General features: G+C 42.4%; 1 protein-coding gene and 1 long non-coding RNA gene across 2 annotated transcripts; both read right to left on the reverse strand.

Annotated features, from left to right (window-relative positions):
- Positions 1–61: 61 nt before the first annotated feature.
- LOC130194372 (uncharacterized) lies at positions 62–1,722 on the reverse strand. The gene is made up of 2 exons (XR_008831831.1): positions 1,425–1,722; positions 62–508 (listed from the first exon to the last, which is right to left on the reverse strand). It is a non-coding gene; the product is annotated as an uncharacterized LOC130194372 (long non-coding RNA).
- A 759-nt stretch (positions 1,723–2,481) lies between these two features.
- Positions 2,482–19,356, reverse strand: rhpn1 (rhophilin, Rho GTPase binding protein 1). Its single transcript, XM_056415199.1, has 16 exons — positions 19,179–19,356; positions 18,876–18,975; positions 15,937–16,052; positions 10,818–10,946; positions 9,598–9,673; positions 8,987–9,064; positions 8,660–8,784; positions 7,556–7,722; positions 6,890–7,077; positions 6,658–6,814; positions 5,906–6,055; positions 5,523–5,717; positions 5,362–5,438; positions 5,132–5,278; positions 4,629–4,781; positions 2,482–4,512 (listed from the first exon to the last, which is right to left on the reverse strand). The coding sequence occupies exons 1-16, from the start codon at positions 19,196–19,198 to the stop codon at positions 4,303–4,305; spliced, it is 2,088 nt and encodes a 695-aa protein (XP_056271174.1). The 5' UTR covers positions 19,199–19,356; the 3' UTR covers positions 2,482–4,302.
- Between the last annotated feature and the right edge of the window lie 609 nt (positions 19,357–19,965).

Raw genomic sequence — 19,965 nt, forward strand, 5'->3', positions numbered from 1 at the left:
GAAATTTCCCCACAGTGGGACTTATAAAGGAATACCTACCTATCTATTCTATATTCTATTATGTATTCTAATCTAAACACAATTGAACCGCTCATTGGCTCGGGGTCAAGGAGCAAGCGACTCAGACTCCTCCACCACCTTAAAGGGGGAGGAGGAGAAAATAAGAACCCGTGCACGTTTTTTGAGATTCGTCATCCACCGGAGATGTGGATCAACGTGAAGTTCGGCCAACTCCACCCGGACACAAGGCTACAGTATGTTGACGGGAATCGTACATACTGGTGGCCCTCGGGGGCCGCTGCCTCTCTTAAGGATACTACAGAGGTACCAGTCCTGTATTCCTGCGAGTTCTAGGGTACCCATCCAACAGACACTCCGGAGACCATCACGTCCAGTCCCGGCCGCTCCTGCACCGTCAGGACACTGTTCAGTATCTTGGCGACCTCATTGCCGATGGAGGTCACCCAGAGAGCTGTCCCCTGCAGTGGCCGGCCAGCTTCTTTGTGATCTGTGATGTGACGGCAGTGATCTTTAAGATTACACTTCTTTTTACACATTATCTACATCGGGAAGGGAAAGTAGATCTATTACACATTCTAAATGTATAATACAAGAGGATGAAGGAGGAGCAGGGCTGCTGATCCTGGACTTCAGTACACTTATGACAGCTACACTTTGCAGAGAAACATTTTACATTTTCCACAACTACGCATTACTTTTATAAAACATAAAGCATTTTAAAGAGTGAACAATGATACCCAACAATACATAGGACGTGTTAAATTGCTTTCAACTGCACAGCATGCTACATTTAAATACAGCTAGCTCACATGTTTATGAATCAGTATCAATAATCCAACCGTATAAAATATTATATCGAACTTTGAAGTGAGGCAATCTGCGTGATACATACTTATTTTATAGTTATTGTATTGCTAATACGTCTGAACCAGTAAAGACACTCAGGTTCAGACTCACGAAGTGGATAGCTAAAATGTAAAGTGTACAAGATAATACAAGCTAGCTAAATTGTATTAGCTCTTAAACTTTACTGAAGCATAATTTATCTAGTCTGTAAATTGTTCACTTCATATATTTGTTTAATACAGTAATACAGAACCCATAAAGGACGTCGAAGAGGAGGTAGACGAGGGCACCAGCCAGCTCCTCTCCAAAGAGAATGCGATTCTGAGAGGTCAAGTGGAGCTTTTAGAAACGGATGCCAAACTAAATGAGGCTCTCCAGAAGGAGTCTCGCCTCAAGAAAGTTGAAGAGATCAGTGACCTACCGACCACATATTAAAGCAGTTGGAGGAGGCCCTTCAGCTGCAAAAGGAGAGCCAGTGGGAGCTTGAAATCAACCTGGCCCAGACCCTTCTGTTACTGAAGAAGAGCCAGGAAGACGCAGAAATGAACTTGGCTCACCAAAGAGAGACGAGCAATCAGCTGCAGGCTGCGCTGACCGAGTCATTGACTCAATCCAACGGTCAACAGCTCCAGTGGCAAAAAGAAAAGGGCCATCTTCTCCAGGCCATGAGCGAAATCAAAAGCAGCCTGGAGGAGATAAGAGTGGTCCAAAAGCCCAAAAAACTCTCTTTGCGGAAAAGAATCGTTCAGTTCTTCAGGCGAGCTGGAGGACAATAAACACGCTCGCCTTCCTGTGACCTAGAGGAGGAAAAATGTCTCTCTTCAGTTTGTCAGGCGAGCTGGAGGACATGTAGTGTTCTGGTAACACTACGTGTGTGAACCGGTTAGATGCCGGCTCACACACGTAGTGTTCTGGTAACACAACATGGACCCAGAAGCAGAACTCACAACCACGACTAAAGCTTTAGACAAGCCGCGTGAACCGGCATCTCACTCTACAAACAGTCTAAGTTTTAAAAAGTCTGCTGTCTGCTGGTCGTGTTTCCATCAAACATCTTGAGCAGTGATGCTGCCTGGTGTCTTAATTGATGCTACCACTGGGGGGCATCAACTTGTTCGGAGAGTCCTGTAGGCTTTATTCAGCCTGCAGCAGTGTCTCCAGTGTCAATCCAAAGCCTAGATGTGTCAAGCTGAGGATGAAGAATTGGGTACCGTCTCTGTGGTGCCTGAGGCCGCCGCCCTGGAAGTGTGTGTACGTGCAACCAGACAAGACACCACAGTTGAGCTCTTAGATTGGATACAACTGCAGCATCAGCCAACTGAGACCTTTTCAACAACTTGCAAACTTAAATTTTTTTTTGTCGCTTCACATATATTTAGTTCATCCGTGGAACAAGTAGGAGGATGAAGTTGTTTTTCAGACACCATTAGATGTCCATCATAGGGCAACAGAGTGTGGATGGTCTCTGCACGTTGGCATTAAAATAATTTGTTCTCTGATTATTTGTTTTGGGAAATGCAGTTTGGCATCGTAGAGTTGACTTACAACAGATGCATATTCTATTATGTGTGCTATAATTGTGAGGTAGTCATTAGTGAGCGGGCAGAGTCAAACTGATCGTAGCTCATTCACTTTTATTGTATTCATACATGGAAAAAAAAATACTGTGCAAATCCCCAAATGCAGTCATTAAGGGATGGTCAGAGATTCAGTCGACAAACACAAATGGAAGGAAAAAATATTCCTCTTCCCAACAGGCGAAACACACGTTTACTAACTCACACAAATACATAGTACAGAAAGCTGAAGAGGAAACCAGTACGTCACTTTGCATCCAAACATGCATTTATTGACTGGGAATACAAAAAACCCTGCTCCGTTACAATCTTTTTGGAATCGCTAAACCTTTCATCACAGAACAATTATGTTGTAATCATGTGAAGACAAAACATGAGAAATCCTTGTGTTTTCCTCTTCAGCGTTCTGTACTCATCACAATGGACCACCGTGGCACACACATTGTACATAAAGAAGAAAGAAAACACAGCATTATTTAATTTTTTGCTGGACCAAACAGTAATGTGCTACAATTCTAGTTATATCAGATTTGTACAAACAGTATTTAAAAGAAGAAAAACCCCACAAACATCATCTATTGTTTTCTAATATTGGCTGACTAACATACAGTACAGTGAATGGACCGTTCTCAGAAACCATTGAGGACACAATAGATACAAGACAATACAAAACTCCTTTTGAAAAGAATGGACCGTTTTGGATACCATATGCTTTTCCTGCAGGGTCTCCCAGCATCACATTTTATTATTTATTCTTTGAACTCCCAACCTCTCGCATGATCATTATCGAGACATCAAGTCAGAACTACATTGTTTGTCCTTTTCAATATTCACAGTGCATGAAAGTACCAAAACTACAAAACGATGGATCAAAACCACTGAAGTGCTTTTTTAATCATCTATAAATGACAACTAAAACATTCCTCCAAGAACATCCAATACCATAATCATTAAAGTATCAGTGATACTGTCAGTATCAACTGATCCTAAATGGTTGAACAGGACTGTTACAGTATTCTGTGACCTCAGAGACCTCTTAAGAAAAATATAAGACACAAGAAATATGGAACCTTTTAATTCTGCTTAACCCTCTCAACTTTACACAATACATATGTATAGTAATGTCAATGTAAAAAAAATTAAGTCAAGGAGCTGGGTGTGTTGTTAAGACCTACATTCTAGGTTTGCTTTCAAGTGTAAATGTTAATCTGCTGTTAGCCCTGGGTTACTTTACTTATTTACTTGTCCCCAGCTGTTTTTTTATGTTAGTGTCAGTAGTTTGCTGAAAAAACTTCAATGAAGTTCAGTAATACTCAAAATTATTCTTTGACCGTCTGTTTCACAGAGAACTCCGAGTGGTGATGGATGCAAATCAAAAATCAAAAATTCTAATTGTATCAGTGAAATCACTGCACTTTTTCTTTTTGTTCATCATGCAGGACCAACAGCGTGTTCTCGAGTCTCAGGATCTAAAATCATGTTTGCGTTCTGTCTCAACGCACCTCCGGTCTCCAAGGCAGAACATAGCGGTCCTCAGGCGTGGGATTGCTCAACTCTGAAATGACCATGGCAGCCATAGTAAGGCCTTCACTCGTGTATTTTAAAAACCTACATGATAGAAGGTGCTCTACATGCTATGTTTGTTCATCACATATTTTCTGAGCCAACACAGTTGCAAGACACTGGACTGGGCTGTAGCAATAAAAAGACGGCAGGAATAATGTTACTGGACAAACGGTGTGCATTTTTGATTTGTTTTGTTTTTGGCTCCTTCCGGATGTTTCATCTGAAGGCGGTCCTGATCGTACCTCGCGCTCCACTGCTGTGATTCCCTGAGTGGTTCCTCTGCAGCCATGTCTCAGTACATGGCCTCAGTGTCTCGGATGCTTCCAAACGACAAACTGAAAGTGCTTCCGAGCCTCTTAGTGACCCCGTCGCCTTCCCTCGTCTTCTTCCTGTTCCAGTTCAACAAGGAGGCGGAGCTCTGGCCCTTAGCTCCACCCGTGAGCCGCTGCCGAGTGTTTTCCTTATCGCTGCGGTGGGACAGCAAGATGGCCCTCCTCTCCAGCTGCACACACACACACACACACACACACAAGTAATGTCTTAGTCACTTCACAGGTAAGCACGCATACATTGAAACAGCAGCCAAGGACATCACGGACATCACACTCACTCACTCACCTGTGTATCATGCGACTGCAAAGTGACCACACTGAGCTCCACTCCTCTCTCGCTACAGCTCTTTAGCATTTGAACCACCTCGGCATGTTTGGCCCATTTACAGTCCTGTCCGTCCACTGCTACGATGTAGTCTCCTTCCCTTAGTCCCGCCTCCTATGCCACACACGTGAAATGAGTAAAAGTCATGAATGAACCACAAAACGGGTTTAAGAAATGAGCAATGCACTTTCAAATGCAAATTCTGCAACCAATAATCCACACATGCCGGTCAACTACGAGAACAACTTGTGGTGCAGCTCCAACTTCACTATTAATTACATGAGATTCATTTGTGTCTCCATTATATCCTCTAGTGGTCAGAAATGAGTTGTTGTTGAAGCTTTTTAACGCGCATGCATTGCTTAAATTGTTATGATGCTGTTTCTCTCATCTCATATTTAACAGGCTGTAGAAGCCGGCCTGCTGGAACTGGTGCACATAGAGGTCAGTGGAGTTTCTCTTACTGCTGCACAGCCTCCAGGCACAACTCCGGCCACCAGGACGGGCGAGTCTCCTCTGAGCGTGAGACCCATCCCATCTTCTCTCTTCTGCAGGCCGATCACACGTACCGGACCCCAGCGAGCCCGGGCACAAAACACTGACAGAGGCCCCTGCAGCACAAAAAAAAAGTCATCTTCAACTCAGGTACCAGCAGTTGCTGCCGACTGTTCCAATAATGTGACCGATATCTTACCAGTCTCTGGAAGATATCAGTGACTTGGACTGTAGAGAAGTTGGTTGGAGTGATGTCGGGTTTCTGATGGGTTTGAGCTGTAGGACAACAGAACAAACCACAATCACTTACTGTCCTAATAATATGATTCTTTGGTGAAATGGCTTCAAACTGATGCTTACATTGTATCTCTGGGGCCTCTGCGGTTTCGTCGAAGTCGTCCTCTCGGTCCAGCTCAGAGTACTTGTCCAGAGAGCGTTTGTGTGTTATCGACAGCACGTCCTGCAGGATGTCCATCTTCCTCAGGATCTTACACAGGCCGTGGACACGCATGGCTTCCTCGTGTCGGATTACGGCGCGCCGCAGGTGAGCTTTACCTGCAGACGTGGATGAAGGCAGACAGTCTTACAAGAACGTGTTGATACTACTTTTACCTCATGGCATACTCGGTAGATCAAATCAACCAAATCTTTTTTTTTTTTTAAATCTGTCTTTCTCCGTTTCACATATCGTATCATCACTGCTGTACATCAGGACTACATAGAAACATATGCCATGAACTCACCAAGCTTTCTTCTTTTTTCGGGGTCTCGTAAAAGCTGGCCGAGTGGTGGCCCTGCAGGGCTGCTGACATAGAGCTGGAGGAAAGCCTTCTCTGCTTCCTCATCACACTCCTCCTCCTCCTCCTCCTCCTCCTCCTCCTCCTCAGCAGACACTACAGGACAAGAGCCTTGACGTTAATGCGTGTGGATAGAGTACACAAATGACTGTTTTTGGTAAGGGGTGACTGTTTAGGGAAAGTCATTCAAAACCTACCCTCCCATTTCTAAAAGGTACTTTGTCTCATTTACACTGCAGAAGCAGGTAATACTTAGTCTTTAGATTAGATGACATTTTATTGTATTTTTTTTTAGATACTTCATTTGTCCCACAGCATCATGTGCACATTAGAGCATTAATAAAAGATCAAAATAAAACACAATAACAATACTAAATACTAAATATATAGAGGAAACACAATATATACACAAGCCAAATGTCACCTAGTGAACTGGGTAATGTCTGCACTTCAAAAGCTGATCCAGAATTTATTTGTGTCCGTCTCCATTTATATTTAATGCCATTTGTTTATTTTGCTTTCAGCTCAAAGCATGACTCTTTGCACACGGCCTCAGTGTCCTCTTCATTCTTGTTAAAAGTGCAAGTGGAGACCGTTCACATTAAAACTAGAGAATGCGTCTGCACAGTTAGCAGCGATGTGAACGGCCACGGAAAAGGCCGAACGAAGTGTTTCCGCCGTAGTTTGGTGGGGCTTACGCGTGTGATCGCAGAGTGCAACAGCGGCGTAGTAGTGCGAGAGGGCCCGGAAGTGTTCCGATTTGACTTGAACCATGGAGGCCCAAGAAAACGGCACGTAGTCCTTCATCAGAGGCTGAGTCATGGTCTGCTGCACGAGCAAATAGACGTCCGACACCTACGGGACACACGAGCGAGAATGGTTTCACAACAAGCAGCGACAAGCCGCACAAGCCGCGACGCGTGAACTCACCCGCGCGGCCTCCTGCGCCCGGCGGAGTTGCGAAGTGAAGTGTGTGTCCCGAGTGGCGAGTGTGACTCGCTCGAACACACACTCCTGCACCTGGGAAACCATCAGACGCACCAGCATGCAGAGCGACGGGCCGCTCATGTCCAAACTGGGAGCGTTGGAGAAATTCTCTTTCAGGTAATTAAATGCACCTAGAAAAGAACGTGCAAAAAGAGAGAGAAACGCATGTATTCAAAAGTCACTTCATCAATTACTTCATTCGCAGGCTTTTGTCATTATAAGATGTCAAACCTTCACTGATCTCTTCTTCGGATATTTAGGATTTTAGATCATAAACAATTTAACCTCATTAAGTTTTTTGAGACAAAAAAAAAAGATTTCCCTGTACAAAAAGTCACAACTATTTGTATTTTACATTGAATCGTATAAACAATGTATTAATTGAAGAAGGCGATGGATGCATTAAAAGATGTGGGAAACAAATAGTTGCTGCCCTTGCCGATAAAAAAAAAAGAAGAAGTGAATGTTTTCGTGGATAACTTGAACAGACGGCTGTTTTTGATCAAATGCGATGCTTTTCGCATTTTTGGACATCCTAACTTTAGATTCGCACATAATCACTTAATAAGGCGAATATAACTGTCAGGCAAGTATGTGCCGTTTCATTACCTGCAGCTCTCTGGAAGGCATCTATTGCTCGGTCTATGCCAGCTGTTGCAGAGCGGTCTTGCCGTGCACCGATCTGCGTGTACAGGGCGCCGATGTTGAACAACACACTTCCCTTTTCAAAGGCCAGCGTACGCTGGGACGACGGGACGCCCGTCAGGGAGTCGTACCTAGAGGCAGAGAAGGAGGAGGACATTTACTTCTTTTTTTAAGGCATTCATTTTCAATTCGAATGAAATTTTTTACGGACATACAATACTCTGGCGTTTTCATGACATTCTTCTTTAACATAATAACAGTTCTGCATCCAGCATTAGCCTTCTACAGCTAGCAGCGTATTGAAGATCCGACTTGCATGAAGACTCGAAAGCACAAGTAGCGCTCACCGGAGCCCGTTGGACTCCACTCAGCTCGGGAGACGCGCATCATTTTTGACCAGCAGTGGGAACTTTGCCAGAGGAGAAGCTTTTTGCTGAAGCGAGCGCCAAGCACTTTATTTAAGCAGCAAAACGAGATAGACTGAACATGAGCTGTACCAAATAGTTTTAGGCTTCATTCATAACATTGGCATTTGAGGTGAAAAGACACAAGGGGAGGCATGGACCTGTACTATCAAGACGGTCTCGCACAATCAATTACATTTATATAACCACAATAACACAAAATCATATTTTCCCCATTTTTCTAATGTTGATGACATCCTAAAATATGACGACAGAAGTCCATTCAAGAGAAGCTGCGAATGTTAAACACAATTCAGTGTTGCCCTACATTACAATTCTTTAAAAAAAGGTAACCTCTGAACGGATAAAGAACGTGACATCAACTATCGATCGACAGCCCCATAACACACATGCACAAAGTAACGCAGCCCAGGCCCGGCAGAGCATTTCAGCCGGACCAATCACAGCGCTGCTTGTGTTTATGTAAGGATGTCCAGCTCAGAAACTATTGCGTTCAATCAGAATTCCGCACAAAATATAGCAGACTAACAAAGTAATCAAACGTCCACTTGTCATCTTCTCTCTACACAGCCGGGCCTCGGTACTTGCACTGCAGGACTCAATAACCTCGAGGCTGTCACATTAAAAAGTGCTCATGTCCTACCAGTGGAAGTGCACACCCAGGTTCCTGTGTAGGGGGAAGAAGCGCTGGTCCAGGTAGTACAGCTGGTTGTAGTACTCCATGAGTAGCTCCAGCCCGGCCTGGTTACGACTGGGTGTACGCATGGCCTGAGTCAAACAACAAAACACACACAAATGTACATAAGACGCCATAAGCACTTAACTTCAAAGACAATGCAAGGGTCCGACATAACGGCTTGAACTCTCAAGCAGTTTTGCACTGATTTTCTACAACCATCCTTGAGAGGAAACCGATTTGAAATCAATCAAGATTGGTTTTGGACTTATTTGTACGTGTGTGTTTATATACCTGTCTGAGCTCCATAAGCTCTTTGAGCTCCTTGTCGTAGAGAGAGCTCTCCTCTCCGTAGTGCTCACAGATGAAGTCCTGTGAGGGGAGGCAGACCGTTACATAATGACATGAGGTATTCTCTAATATTCAGATAGATTGCAGAGGATTCTACTTTCAGTGACCCATAGCAACCTTTTAAATAAACATATAAAACGAGAGAGATGTGACATTAATCAAGAATGCTTCACTAGAAGTCACTGGCAGTGTCTTTATTGTAGCGCCTTCACACAATATGAAATCTTCGCAAGTTGTAAAATCAAGCTTTGACACAAGTCATCTATATCGGACACATTTGTGATGGATTGCACATTTGTCACACAAGGAAAGACATTTTCAGTTCAGTATTGGTCACAATAAACAAAGCAGTCATCTTGACGTCTGTTGTTTTCATTTTGAAACGTCAAATCTGAAACACAGCTTTATTAACAAGCATAACGATGTTCCTCCTCTGTATTTTCTGAATACAACATGCAATGTTTTACTCGGAAAAGGGGTTTTTTTCTCAAAGAAAAGGAAACTTGATAATTAAAATAAATGAAGGGAGGTGAAATATGGGATGTCTTCTTCACCTGGATAGAAACTGCGAAGTCCACCTCTTTGGTTTCTTTTAATCCTAGTGGGATCATGGGAACGTTGATAGCCTCACTGTGAAGAAAACTGTAATTATTGCACGTGAACTGCATGTGTGTAATCTTTCACAGATTACGCCATGTAAACACCAACATCATACACAGGTGCAGGTAATAGGCACAGTGAAGTCAGCGCTGCCATCTGCCAGTCTTTAAACACAGCAGGCTCATCCTGCTAATAGACAAAGCTAAAGCCAAGTAACAATCCCCCAAAGTCCCCCCCCCCCCCCATTCACAATGAACTGAAATGCGCACACACGGCCATTAATGACCCTCTAATCAGGGGATTTATCTTTCCCATGACCCCGCAGAGAGAAAAGTCTGCTGGCTGTAAAGGGCTGTACACACACGCACACACACACACACACACATACACGCTCATACTTGGCTACTATACTTGTAATGTCCTAGCCCCTTAACTTAAGTTTGATGGAAATTAGTTCTAACCTAAACTAAATATTAACATACAAATTGCCCTTTGAGGAATTGTAAAAAAATGCTAACTTGACAAAAAGCCCTTCCTCTCAAAGCTTACAGTGTAAATGTGTCCCCACAAAGACAGAAGTCCAGATACACACAATGCACAGTGTGAATACCAACATGTAATGAATGTTTGTTTTCACCAATTATAATGCTCATTAGATGAATGAGAGTGACCTGGAATTCACGGGACAAATAATAATTGGGACATGGGTAAATAAGCCATGATATAGTGTGTGCGTGCGTGTGTCACTATAATCGATTTAATCCCACCATAGTTTTCCCATAACTATTAATAGTTTGGGTTATTCAATGGGTGGGCAGGCTCTCGTTGGCCTCAAGTAGGCCCGGGGTGAAAGAAAGAGCACCTCTCAAACTCGTAGTACTAGGAACTCATATAGAAATTAACGACCACTTATGTATTGATATTATCGTCTTGGTATGATGTCAATGTTCTGCATAACATTTGTTTATATATATATATAAAATATGGGTGTCCAAATATGGCTATAGTTTTGCCCTCTAAGTGAAACAGATTCATGCATTTACCTTTAAAATGTACAACATTTTCTTCCACTGGAGCATGTCCCCGGATCCCCTTAGTGGGTTAGAGATCTTATGTAATCCAATGAGAAACACCTGTGTGTGTGTGTGTGTGTGTGTGTCTCAGAGCTCTCTACCTGTCTGTCTGGTAGACCTCCATGTTGCTGTTGAGCTCCTCCAGCTCCTCTTTGAGCAGCTGTAGGTTGGAGTTGACAAAGCTGAGCTCCAGAGCCACCGTCTCCTTCACCTTGTTGTTGGTTGTTGCCCTGCAGAATTTAACACGCACATCGATTACCATCCTTCATTTAACACCAACATACAACACACGATGAAAGACTTGCATTTCCAATGTGAGACGGAGTTTATTTCGACTTCACTCCCAAGTCAATGTGCCAATTGCTTCAAAAGGGCAAGTGTGCCATCGAGCAGGAGAAGGTTCAGTCACAAACACCACAGACGCCTTCCCCTCCTAAAGTGATATCCTTAAATTTGGCCCAACATTAATCTTAAATGAGCTCTTTGCAGAACCTGAAGATTTGCTTTATTCTCCGTCATTAGAAATTGACGGAGAAGTTTGTTGGTCATACAAAATATTTGAGGATGTGTTGCAACCTTAAAATGACCCGTTCAGAAAGCAAATTTTATTCAACAAGTTCCCGGTTAAAACAAGCAAAAAACCGCTCCTGCCCTTCACACACCTCTCTCTTAAAGAGACAGTGCTCTCTTACAAAGGGACAACAAGTTAGTCACAGTTAGTATGTGCACAGGTGATGCAAACATAGAACAACACATTAATCAACTTAAACACACATTTAAAGTAAATTATAAAAAATTGACACTGTATTAAATCGGTAAGATATATGACATAACATATTTCAGGGTGCTACAGATGCCGGCTTCAACAGACAGCTTAACATCACAGATAACGCATGCCACCTTGAAAAAAACCGATAAGCAGGTGTAAATAATGGACAATAATGACGCAATCATGACACACTAAACACAAGGTGCGGTGTATTTTTCATTCAAAAAAAAAGTCTTAAATGTATGCAGCTATCTCATGTCTCCACCTTCTTCTCCATGCACACTCTTTTCATTCACTTCAAGTCTTTTCACTCCCCGCTCCAATCCCAGGAGGAGCCAGCTCACACGTCTGGGGAGTCTGAGGTTTAACACACAATGTTCCTGGAAGTCGGAGGCATCACTAGGTTGCCTGGAAGCCCCCAAACAAATACTAAGGACCCCTCCCCCCCTCAATCCAACCCAACCCTTTAGTCCAAACCAAACATGTTACAGGCTCAATGATATTATATATGAGACACAGTTGTCAAGAGCACAAAGAGGACCGGATCACTAAAAACGATTGTGATTAACAGACTTACAAGGCGACTGATACTTTGCACATGAATGCAGCATTCCAGCAGACTTGTTACGACATTTTAAGAGGGAAGAAACAAAAAATAGGAAATTCTTTTGGTCGGGCAGCCCAAATAAAATCTACATATTGGAATCACTGATACAGCTTTCCTCATTTTGGTCTCTCAGTTTTATCTGGTAAAAAAAGAAAGATGAACCGTATCTGTGCTGAATGAGTCATTCGCTGCATCACCAGGTGGAAGATTTTGGGGAGGAAAGACAAACATTAAGCTGTCAAAGGCAGACTATGACTTATTGAAATAAATGGCAAGGTGTGGCTTTGTTTTGAGTCATAGACAAATAATACAGTTAAGGGCTGATGATTAATATGTACAGTTATCCAACATCTTCATCACAGAATCTTTGCTTTTCATCAAAACCACTTCCTGTTCATTGCATTTCTTAGAGTTCTTTTCTATACATTTTTGGGCACATATTTGCATCATAACCTGCTGTTCACTTAAAGGTCACGTGTGTCGAAACTAGCATGAAAGGGAGTAGATATCATGTGACCTGTGTGGACAAACTACTCCTTTAAATTAGTAGCATCACTTTAATTCTGGCCGGACACACGAGGCTCTGTTCACCCTAAATAAAACACATTGTATATTTAAACAGTTAAACCATTTTTCTTTTAATTTCACTCTTTGTCACAGCGTTTAACATATGTAAGTATGCTGATCAACTCAGATGCTCACGTCAATTTGCAAAAGAATGACAGACGAAAACATCAAGATGGATAGCGCAGCTTTTTTCGACATTTTCGTAAATCCGTCCTTTCATAGAATTGGGTTCACGTTATCAAATCACATTGATTATAAAAGAAAAAGGCTACATATGTTTGTACAGTAAATATAAATGAGACATGATATATTGTATACAGACTTCCTAGCAGCATGAGATATGATTAACGTGTGATCCTTACCTTTAAGCTGGTCTAAGTTGTGTATTTTTTAGTGTGTATTTTCTGCTCATTGATATTTCTAAACTTGCATCTTTCGTTAGAATATATATGTATTTCTTACTCTCTACTGTAACTGCTACACAACATCTTATCTTATGAGGCAGATTATTCCAAGAACAGCATTTCAGAGTCAGTGACTGGTGGAGAGTTGTGACCTTTAACACATGATCGAACTCGCTCACCTTTGAGTTCCTGTAAATAAGGATTCACGTCTAGTTTAACCACTCTACCCTCATCTATCTTTATTACACACACACACACACACACACACACTTAAATGGGCTGCCAAATATCCCCTTCACGCATCCCGACTTGCACAAACAAAATTCTGCAGCTTTTAAGGGGACGAGGGGGGGTTTGCTTTCTTTCTGTGAGTGAAGGCGTGAAGTGTCAAAAACAAGTTTTTGGTGATATTTTAGAAACCAAACCAGCTGATAAGAAGATCAGGATTAAACGAGTAACTGTCCATCAACTGAATTCCCTCAGAGAAACGCAGCTTGCAGGACAGCGTGAGGTCTTCAGCAGCCAATCACAAACCCTGAAGAGTTAATACCGCTCTCATCGGTAATTAGCATTCCCCCCCCCTCCCCCCACCCACAAGCACTCATGCCACAACCTAGTTCCACAAGTTTCAGTGTATGAAGCGAAAGCGAGACGTTTTGTGTGCGTCGACTATTCCAGTTGACCGGAAAGGGGGAGGATGGGAAAAAAAGGGCCGACGGTGCCAGACAAATAAGTGGGGGATGAGTTCTGCCGGGGCTCTGTTGGGAATCTCTGCATGAGCGCAGGCCAGGAGGCGGACACAAAGCCGGCTGATTACAGGCCGGCAGGCTGTGGGCGCGGGGGGGGGGGGGTCCTCTTTGTCTCTGTGACCCATCGTCCCTATAGAAAGGGCAGGAGCGCTTGTTTTATTTCCCCGGAACCGAGTCATCACCTTTTAGGATAACAGCCTAAATCCAGTGAAATAATTTAGTTTGGGGGAAAGAAAAACTAAAGCACCAGCCATTACAGAATTACTCCAATCGCCCTAATAGCTCTGATTAGTTGAATAATAGATAAACACAACATAAACTAAAATAAACTTTTTTTTGTGCTTTATTAAAAAGATCAAATCTACGAAGAAAAAAAACATCTTTTGCAATGGGCAAATTGGTCCCCAGGACAGAAAAGTTCAACGTCAAATGCACGTCCATTTCATACACACAATAAAGCGAAACTATTGCACAGTTTGTGGTTAAAACATGTAACAACCTTTGTTTGGAAATGACTAACAAGAGGAGGGACTCTAGAATAAGACTGAACATCATTCCATGACCAAGGGTCACAAAGACTGCACAGGTGGCACAGCAAACAATTAGATCAAAGATTATAGATTCATTTAAACATGGGTAGCAACATGGGCTTGCAAATTAAGATCTAAGCAGTAGTTTAAATCCAAATATATTCAGTTCACTATCACATAGGACCAAGAAAAGCAGTGCATTGTTGTATTTTTTCAACAGCAACAAAAAGGTAATGTCGGTTTTGCTTGAACAATTTATTTAAATCCGAAGGTCTAAAAAGTTGTCAATTGATTTGACGTTGCTAGACTCATCAAGGAATCAACAAATAATCTTGGCTCTAGTTGTATGCATGTTTTGTTTTCTGCAGCATTATTCAGAAAAAAAAATCGGTTTGAAGATGAGGACTCTGGAGATGTATGTAGACTAAACAACGAAGGACATAATAAGTGGTTCTTAAAAAATATATTTCATGAAACTTAATTAGTTGTTGGCAAACCAGTCGTGGGGTAATATTAAGAGGCAACCTTCGTTGTCTTTTAATCAAAAACACTGTGGTTTTCCATGATGATCTTATTATATTCTGACATGGCACTACTAAGGAGGTAGAAAGTAGCTCATTGCTTTACTTAAGTTCCTCCTCCTCCTCCTCCTCCTCCTCCTCCTCCTCCTCCTCCTCCTCCTCCTCCTCCTCCTCCTCCTCCTCCTCCTCCTCCTCCCAAATTGAATCTTAATGAGTAAAGGAGTGTGCTTTCAGAGAGTTGTGCACAGTGGACTAATCCTGCTGTAAATGTTCTCACAGCGACCACAACAAAAGTGTAGACCAAATGTATGCACATATATTAAATGTTCAGCCTCTGTTATAATCCAGCTCTAAGTGGACAACACAAATGCAGAGACTGAGAAATAGTCAGAGGGAGAAAGCAAAGGCAGCGAGACGTGGACAGAAGCTGGATCAAAATGACGCGAATGTTCTCAGATAGAATACTTTGATGTTTTTTTGTTCTCCATTTCCCTAATTTCTATAAATCAACATAATTGTGTGAAAGACACACAGTACAGTTCAGTTGGGTCATCATTTGTGTTCGAGCAGAAAAAATATTTGTACAATTAAATATTAGTAGGAATACAGCAGAGGAGAGACACAAACATGCAGACAGACACAGTGAACACAAACAGAGCCATAAAACTGGGTGGTGCTGGGGCGTGTGTGTGTGTGTGTGTGTGTGTGTGTGTGTGTGTGGGGAGTGATCTCTGACCTTTTCCCATCACAGGACACCACCACAAATGTGACTGAGCCAACAAGCTAACAAAAGAGCCACCGACACAGCGGAGACAAGAATAGCATTTATAATCACATCTTAGAGCGGACAAGCTGATGGAGGAGGAAGTTAGCGCTTTCAAAAGAAAATAACTGATAACAAGTAAAGCAGGCAAATTAAACTACACAAAACAAGTTAAGAATCACACATCTTAAATTATTTCCAACAATATTAATCTGCTTGAAAAACCTATTTGAGTCCCTCAACAGATGAAACTACAATGAAACTTTGACTTGACAGAATATTCTGGAGAGGAAAAAGAAAAGAGCCTCACCTGAAGAGGTTCTCTGCTCCAGCTCTCATGCGCATCTCCTTGTTGATCTGCTGGTTGATGCGAGCTCGCCGGTGCTGCAGTTTACTGCGCTGGGTCTGGGCGAAAGGATCACATCCCTGCAGAGAACGTGAAGAAATAGAGCCGTCAAGAGAAGTGATGGACTGAGGACTTGATGAATGACAGCAGCAGATCTGTCTATTTTAAAGCATTGAAGAGATGAGGTATGTTTCTACTTCAGGTGCCCAGGGTCGACATCCAAAAAGCCAAATCTTACGGGGCAAAAAGGCGTACCAGTCTACTGGCAATTTATACAGACATGAATGGCAAGGGGGAAGTTGTCAATCGTCTTTTTTCCGCAGGTGTTGTAAAAAAGCCTGCATATACACACTACGTGTGGGGGAAAAGGGACATAGGTGATGTAAAAACTGCTGTTTTGCTGTCAGAAATAAATGACAAGGCCAAAAATAACGTGGTCTTGACACTTTCTTTAACCATCGGTAATATAAGGTAGTTCTGAAACTGGGCACTTCGCAAATGATGGAAAACAGGCTTCCGGACGCGCGTGAAATAAGTTATCAACATTTAATGGCAGGAAGTGTAGAACAAACATTCAAGGCCTCACGTAAATCGATTCCCGGCTCCTCCGCCCCCTCAGCCTTCCGGCCTCGGGGATACCTGTAGAAGAGACCAGCTAACTCTAAACCCCAGAGTCTTATACTCAAAATCAGCCAATCCTCACTCTCAAAGGTGAGCCCAGCCTCGTGATTGGTTCAAAGTTCCGCTAGAACAATGGAGGGGTCGAATGTCACTGGCCCCGGTCAAAACGTCACTTCCGGCCAAGTCGCTAAACAAGTATTTTCACAATAAGAGTCCCGTCTTGTTATTGTCCGCATTAAAGTCACTGTCACAATAAAAGTCCCTTGTTATTGTAAGTCACTTCACGGAATTCAACCGGCTTCGTCAATCTATAATACTAACGTACAGTCACTCTCACGCAATATACATTAATTCTTGCCATTTACATTTGCATAGGGTAAACATTACCCCTATGCTTCATAATATATTAATAACAATATTCTCCCTAATATTTTCTATTATAATATCTTTCTATATGTATTAATTTAAAACATAAGACCTCTGCAGATGTTATCAAAATAAACTATTACAACCCAACAGTAACTATAGCATGTTCTTTGTTAAGCTTGTATGGTGGCAGTACTGTACAGCAGGGGCAGAGAGGCTCACTTTAGAACAAAAGGTCTACGCTAGAGAGCACAGCCTGCCACAGATGATGGGTGTGTCGAAGGGCGTGTCAGAGCTGAGGGAGCTCAGGCGAGGACATCCTTGAGGATGCTCAACATGGTGAATAACTTGGCATGGCAAGACAGGGAGAGAACCTTCTTCTCAGAAGGATAATATGTTGAACAGAAAAACAAGCCGGTGATATGTCAGAGCTGTGGGTCTGTCTGAAGATTTAAAGGCCTCTTAAGTCTCGCTTCAACAGGCATGTTGCCAACAACACCAGAACAGCTGATTGTTACCCGTCTGTTTACTAAACCAGCAATCTATCAAACGATGCACCACTGTTTCAAAGTGAAAAGGTTAACACATGTACAGCAATATGACAGATGGAGCAGCCGTACACTAAATACACTGAATCCTCCTTCCGTCAGCTTATTTGTACACGGATGTTTCTTTATTATCTCACCCTCTTTCCCCCCCCCCTTTATCTTTCTCGTTCCCTCTCACACAGTTAAGGTGTTTGTTTAGCATGCGCACGTCAAGTAATCCTCAGAGTGCCTGTGTGGATTAGGATCCTGGCCAAGCTCCCACCTCTGCTCAACCACCAGGAGGGCAGCAGGATGGAAGTTGCTCAACATCAGTGCAGACAAAGCCTAAAGAAACATGTCAAAAAACCCTCCATGTCCAGGTGACTTTCTCTAAGCACACACATTGTTTTTCATCGACGCAGATATGTACAATTGTGAATTGCTGCTTCAAGCACAGTCTTCTAGCCACTCAAGCAGCAGAAGGTGAAGTGGCTTGCTTAAGGCCACCATGTATGTAAACATTCATTTTCTCCAACCATGTATGCCTCATTCAAACCAGGGATTTTATATCCTGTGTAAAAATGCCATCAATGCTGCCTGCTACCCTGCACGTATACTAGTCATAATATGATATCAGTGTGAACACAAGTGCAGATGCAAATCAGGTTTCACTTTTCAAAAAAACCCACAGTATCATTTATGATTTGACTGCATGTTGCGAGAACTCCTCTGTGGTTTCCGATGCACCCGTAATACAAAAGGAGGTTATCAAAATGATATTTCCATTGCTAAAAACACTTGACATTTAACATGTCAGCTTTAATGCACCCTTCTCTACAAGTCGTGTAATCCACAGACTTCCCTGTCAACACTGTCAACTATCTACTGATCAAATAGACTCAATGAAAACAGTTAACAGTGAGGTTTGTGGATTATCCAGAGGAAGCAGGAAAGCGTTTCTTGAAAGACACTTTCCTGTTATGTTTTGCAAATGTTCCATTTGGTGTCAGGTGCTGGTATCTCCAAACTCAGGCAAACACAACCGATAACACCGGCATATTGAGACACCATTAGATGTTAGTGAAATAAATAATAATAATAATAATAAGGGTGAGGTGATTTTATTGTCTGGCTAAGGATCCAGGGTAAATATTGTTGTGTTATTTTATTTATTTCAACTAATTATCACTGTAGAGAACAAAAGATGGAGGGACTACATAATGGTATCAGGATGTATAATATCCAAAGTTCACAGTTAAAGTTACAGTTGATGTTATGAAGCCACCTAGGACCGATGGGGGATCTCAAGGACCCCATCAGACCCTATCCTCGTGTTTACCACATAAATACAACGGTGTGTGCATGTGCGTGTGTCTCCAGGTGTCTCACCTTTCGGAAGCTTCCACTGAGGCTGCCATCTGTGGGTAACGTTAAGGGCATATCGTCGTCCGAGGTGACGTTACCGTCTGACAGGGACATCTCCAACTCTCTGTGAAGAGGAACGTTAATGTCAATCTCATTTCACCCAAAAGTTGCCCTGTTTAAACTTAACGTACTTGGTATATATGTCACCCCATATGCCGAAAACAACTATCAGCTCTGAAATAGTATTGAATAATCAGGACAACGTCAACAATATTTAACTTTAACGGTAAGTTAAGTGAGCTAGCGAGTCACGGTTTTCCCACTTGCCTTGTTGCAGGTTCCTCCATCGTGAGGCAACGACTAAAGCGGATAAAAAGTCCCTACATTTCTTCCGACGTTGTGTAGTTCCAAGTAAACACAACGCCTTGATGGTCAGCCAATAATAGATTTAGCTGAAATGAACAACTTTAAACTCCTCAAAACAACCCAGCTCCAACTCATTGCATTATGCTAGCACCTCCTCCGCTCTCCTATTTTCCCCCCAGACTTGTGTGCAGCTGCAAGAGCTTATTCAGAGGGGCGGGCCGCAAATGAAAACATTTAGCCAATCACATTGCAGCATGTGAGCGCATCGGTGGATGTAACACAGGTCCGTGTATGTTTTGTGCCCGTGTACGTTTTGATCGTTTTTTTGCCGTTTCATTTAAAATACGGAATACGGAAATAACGTGGTTTCTTCGTTTTCTGTTTCAAGCCCAAAACGGAAAAACACTTCTTGGTCCGTGTACGTTTTGTTAGTTTGTTTTTTCGTTTCATTCCAAATACGGAATACGGAAATCACGTGGTTTTTTCGTTTTCCGTCTGAAACCAAAAACGGAAAAACGGAATAACACCTCCGTATTTCGTTTCTGCCGTCTGAAACCAAAAACGACAGAACGGAAGTGCTTAAAATGAAAGTCAAAATAAAAGCCAGTGATACATATTCGTATTAACGTTAGAAGAATATTAATTAGTCAATATAAAGAATAAAGAATTAAACCGGGATATTTTAACGATGCAAACACATAGCAGGGTAACGTTAGAAGAATATTAATTAGTCAATATAAAGAATAAA

Source organism: Pseudoliparis swirei, chromosome 5, assembly GCF_029220125.1.
Source record: "Pseudoliparis swirei isolate HS2019 ecotype Mariana Trench chromosome 5, NWPU_hadal_v1, whole genome shotgun sequence".
In the NCBI taxonomy this organism is placed as follows: Eukaryota; Metazoa; Chordata; class Actinopteri; order Perciformes; family Liparidae; genus Pseudoliparis; species Pseudoliparis swirei.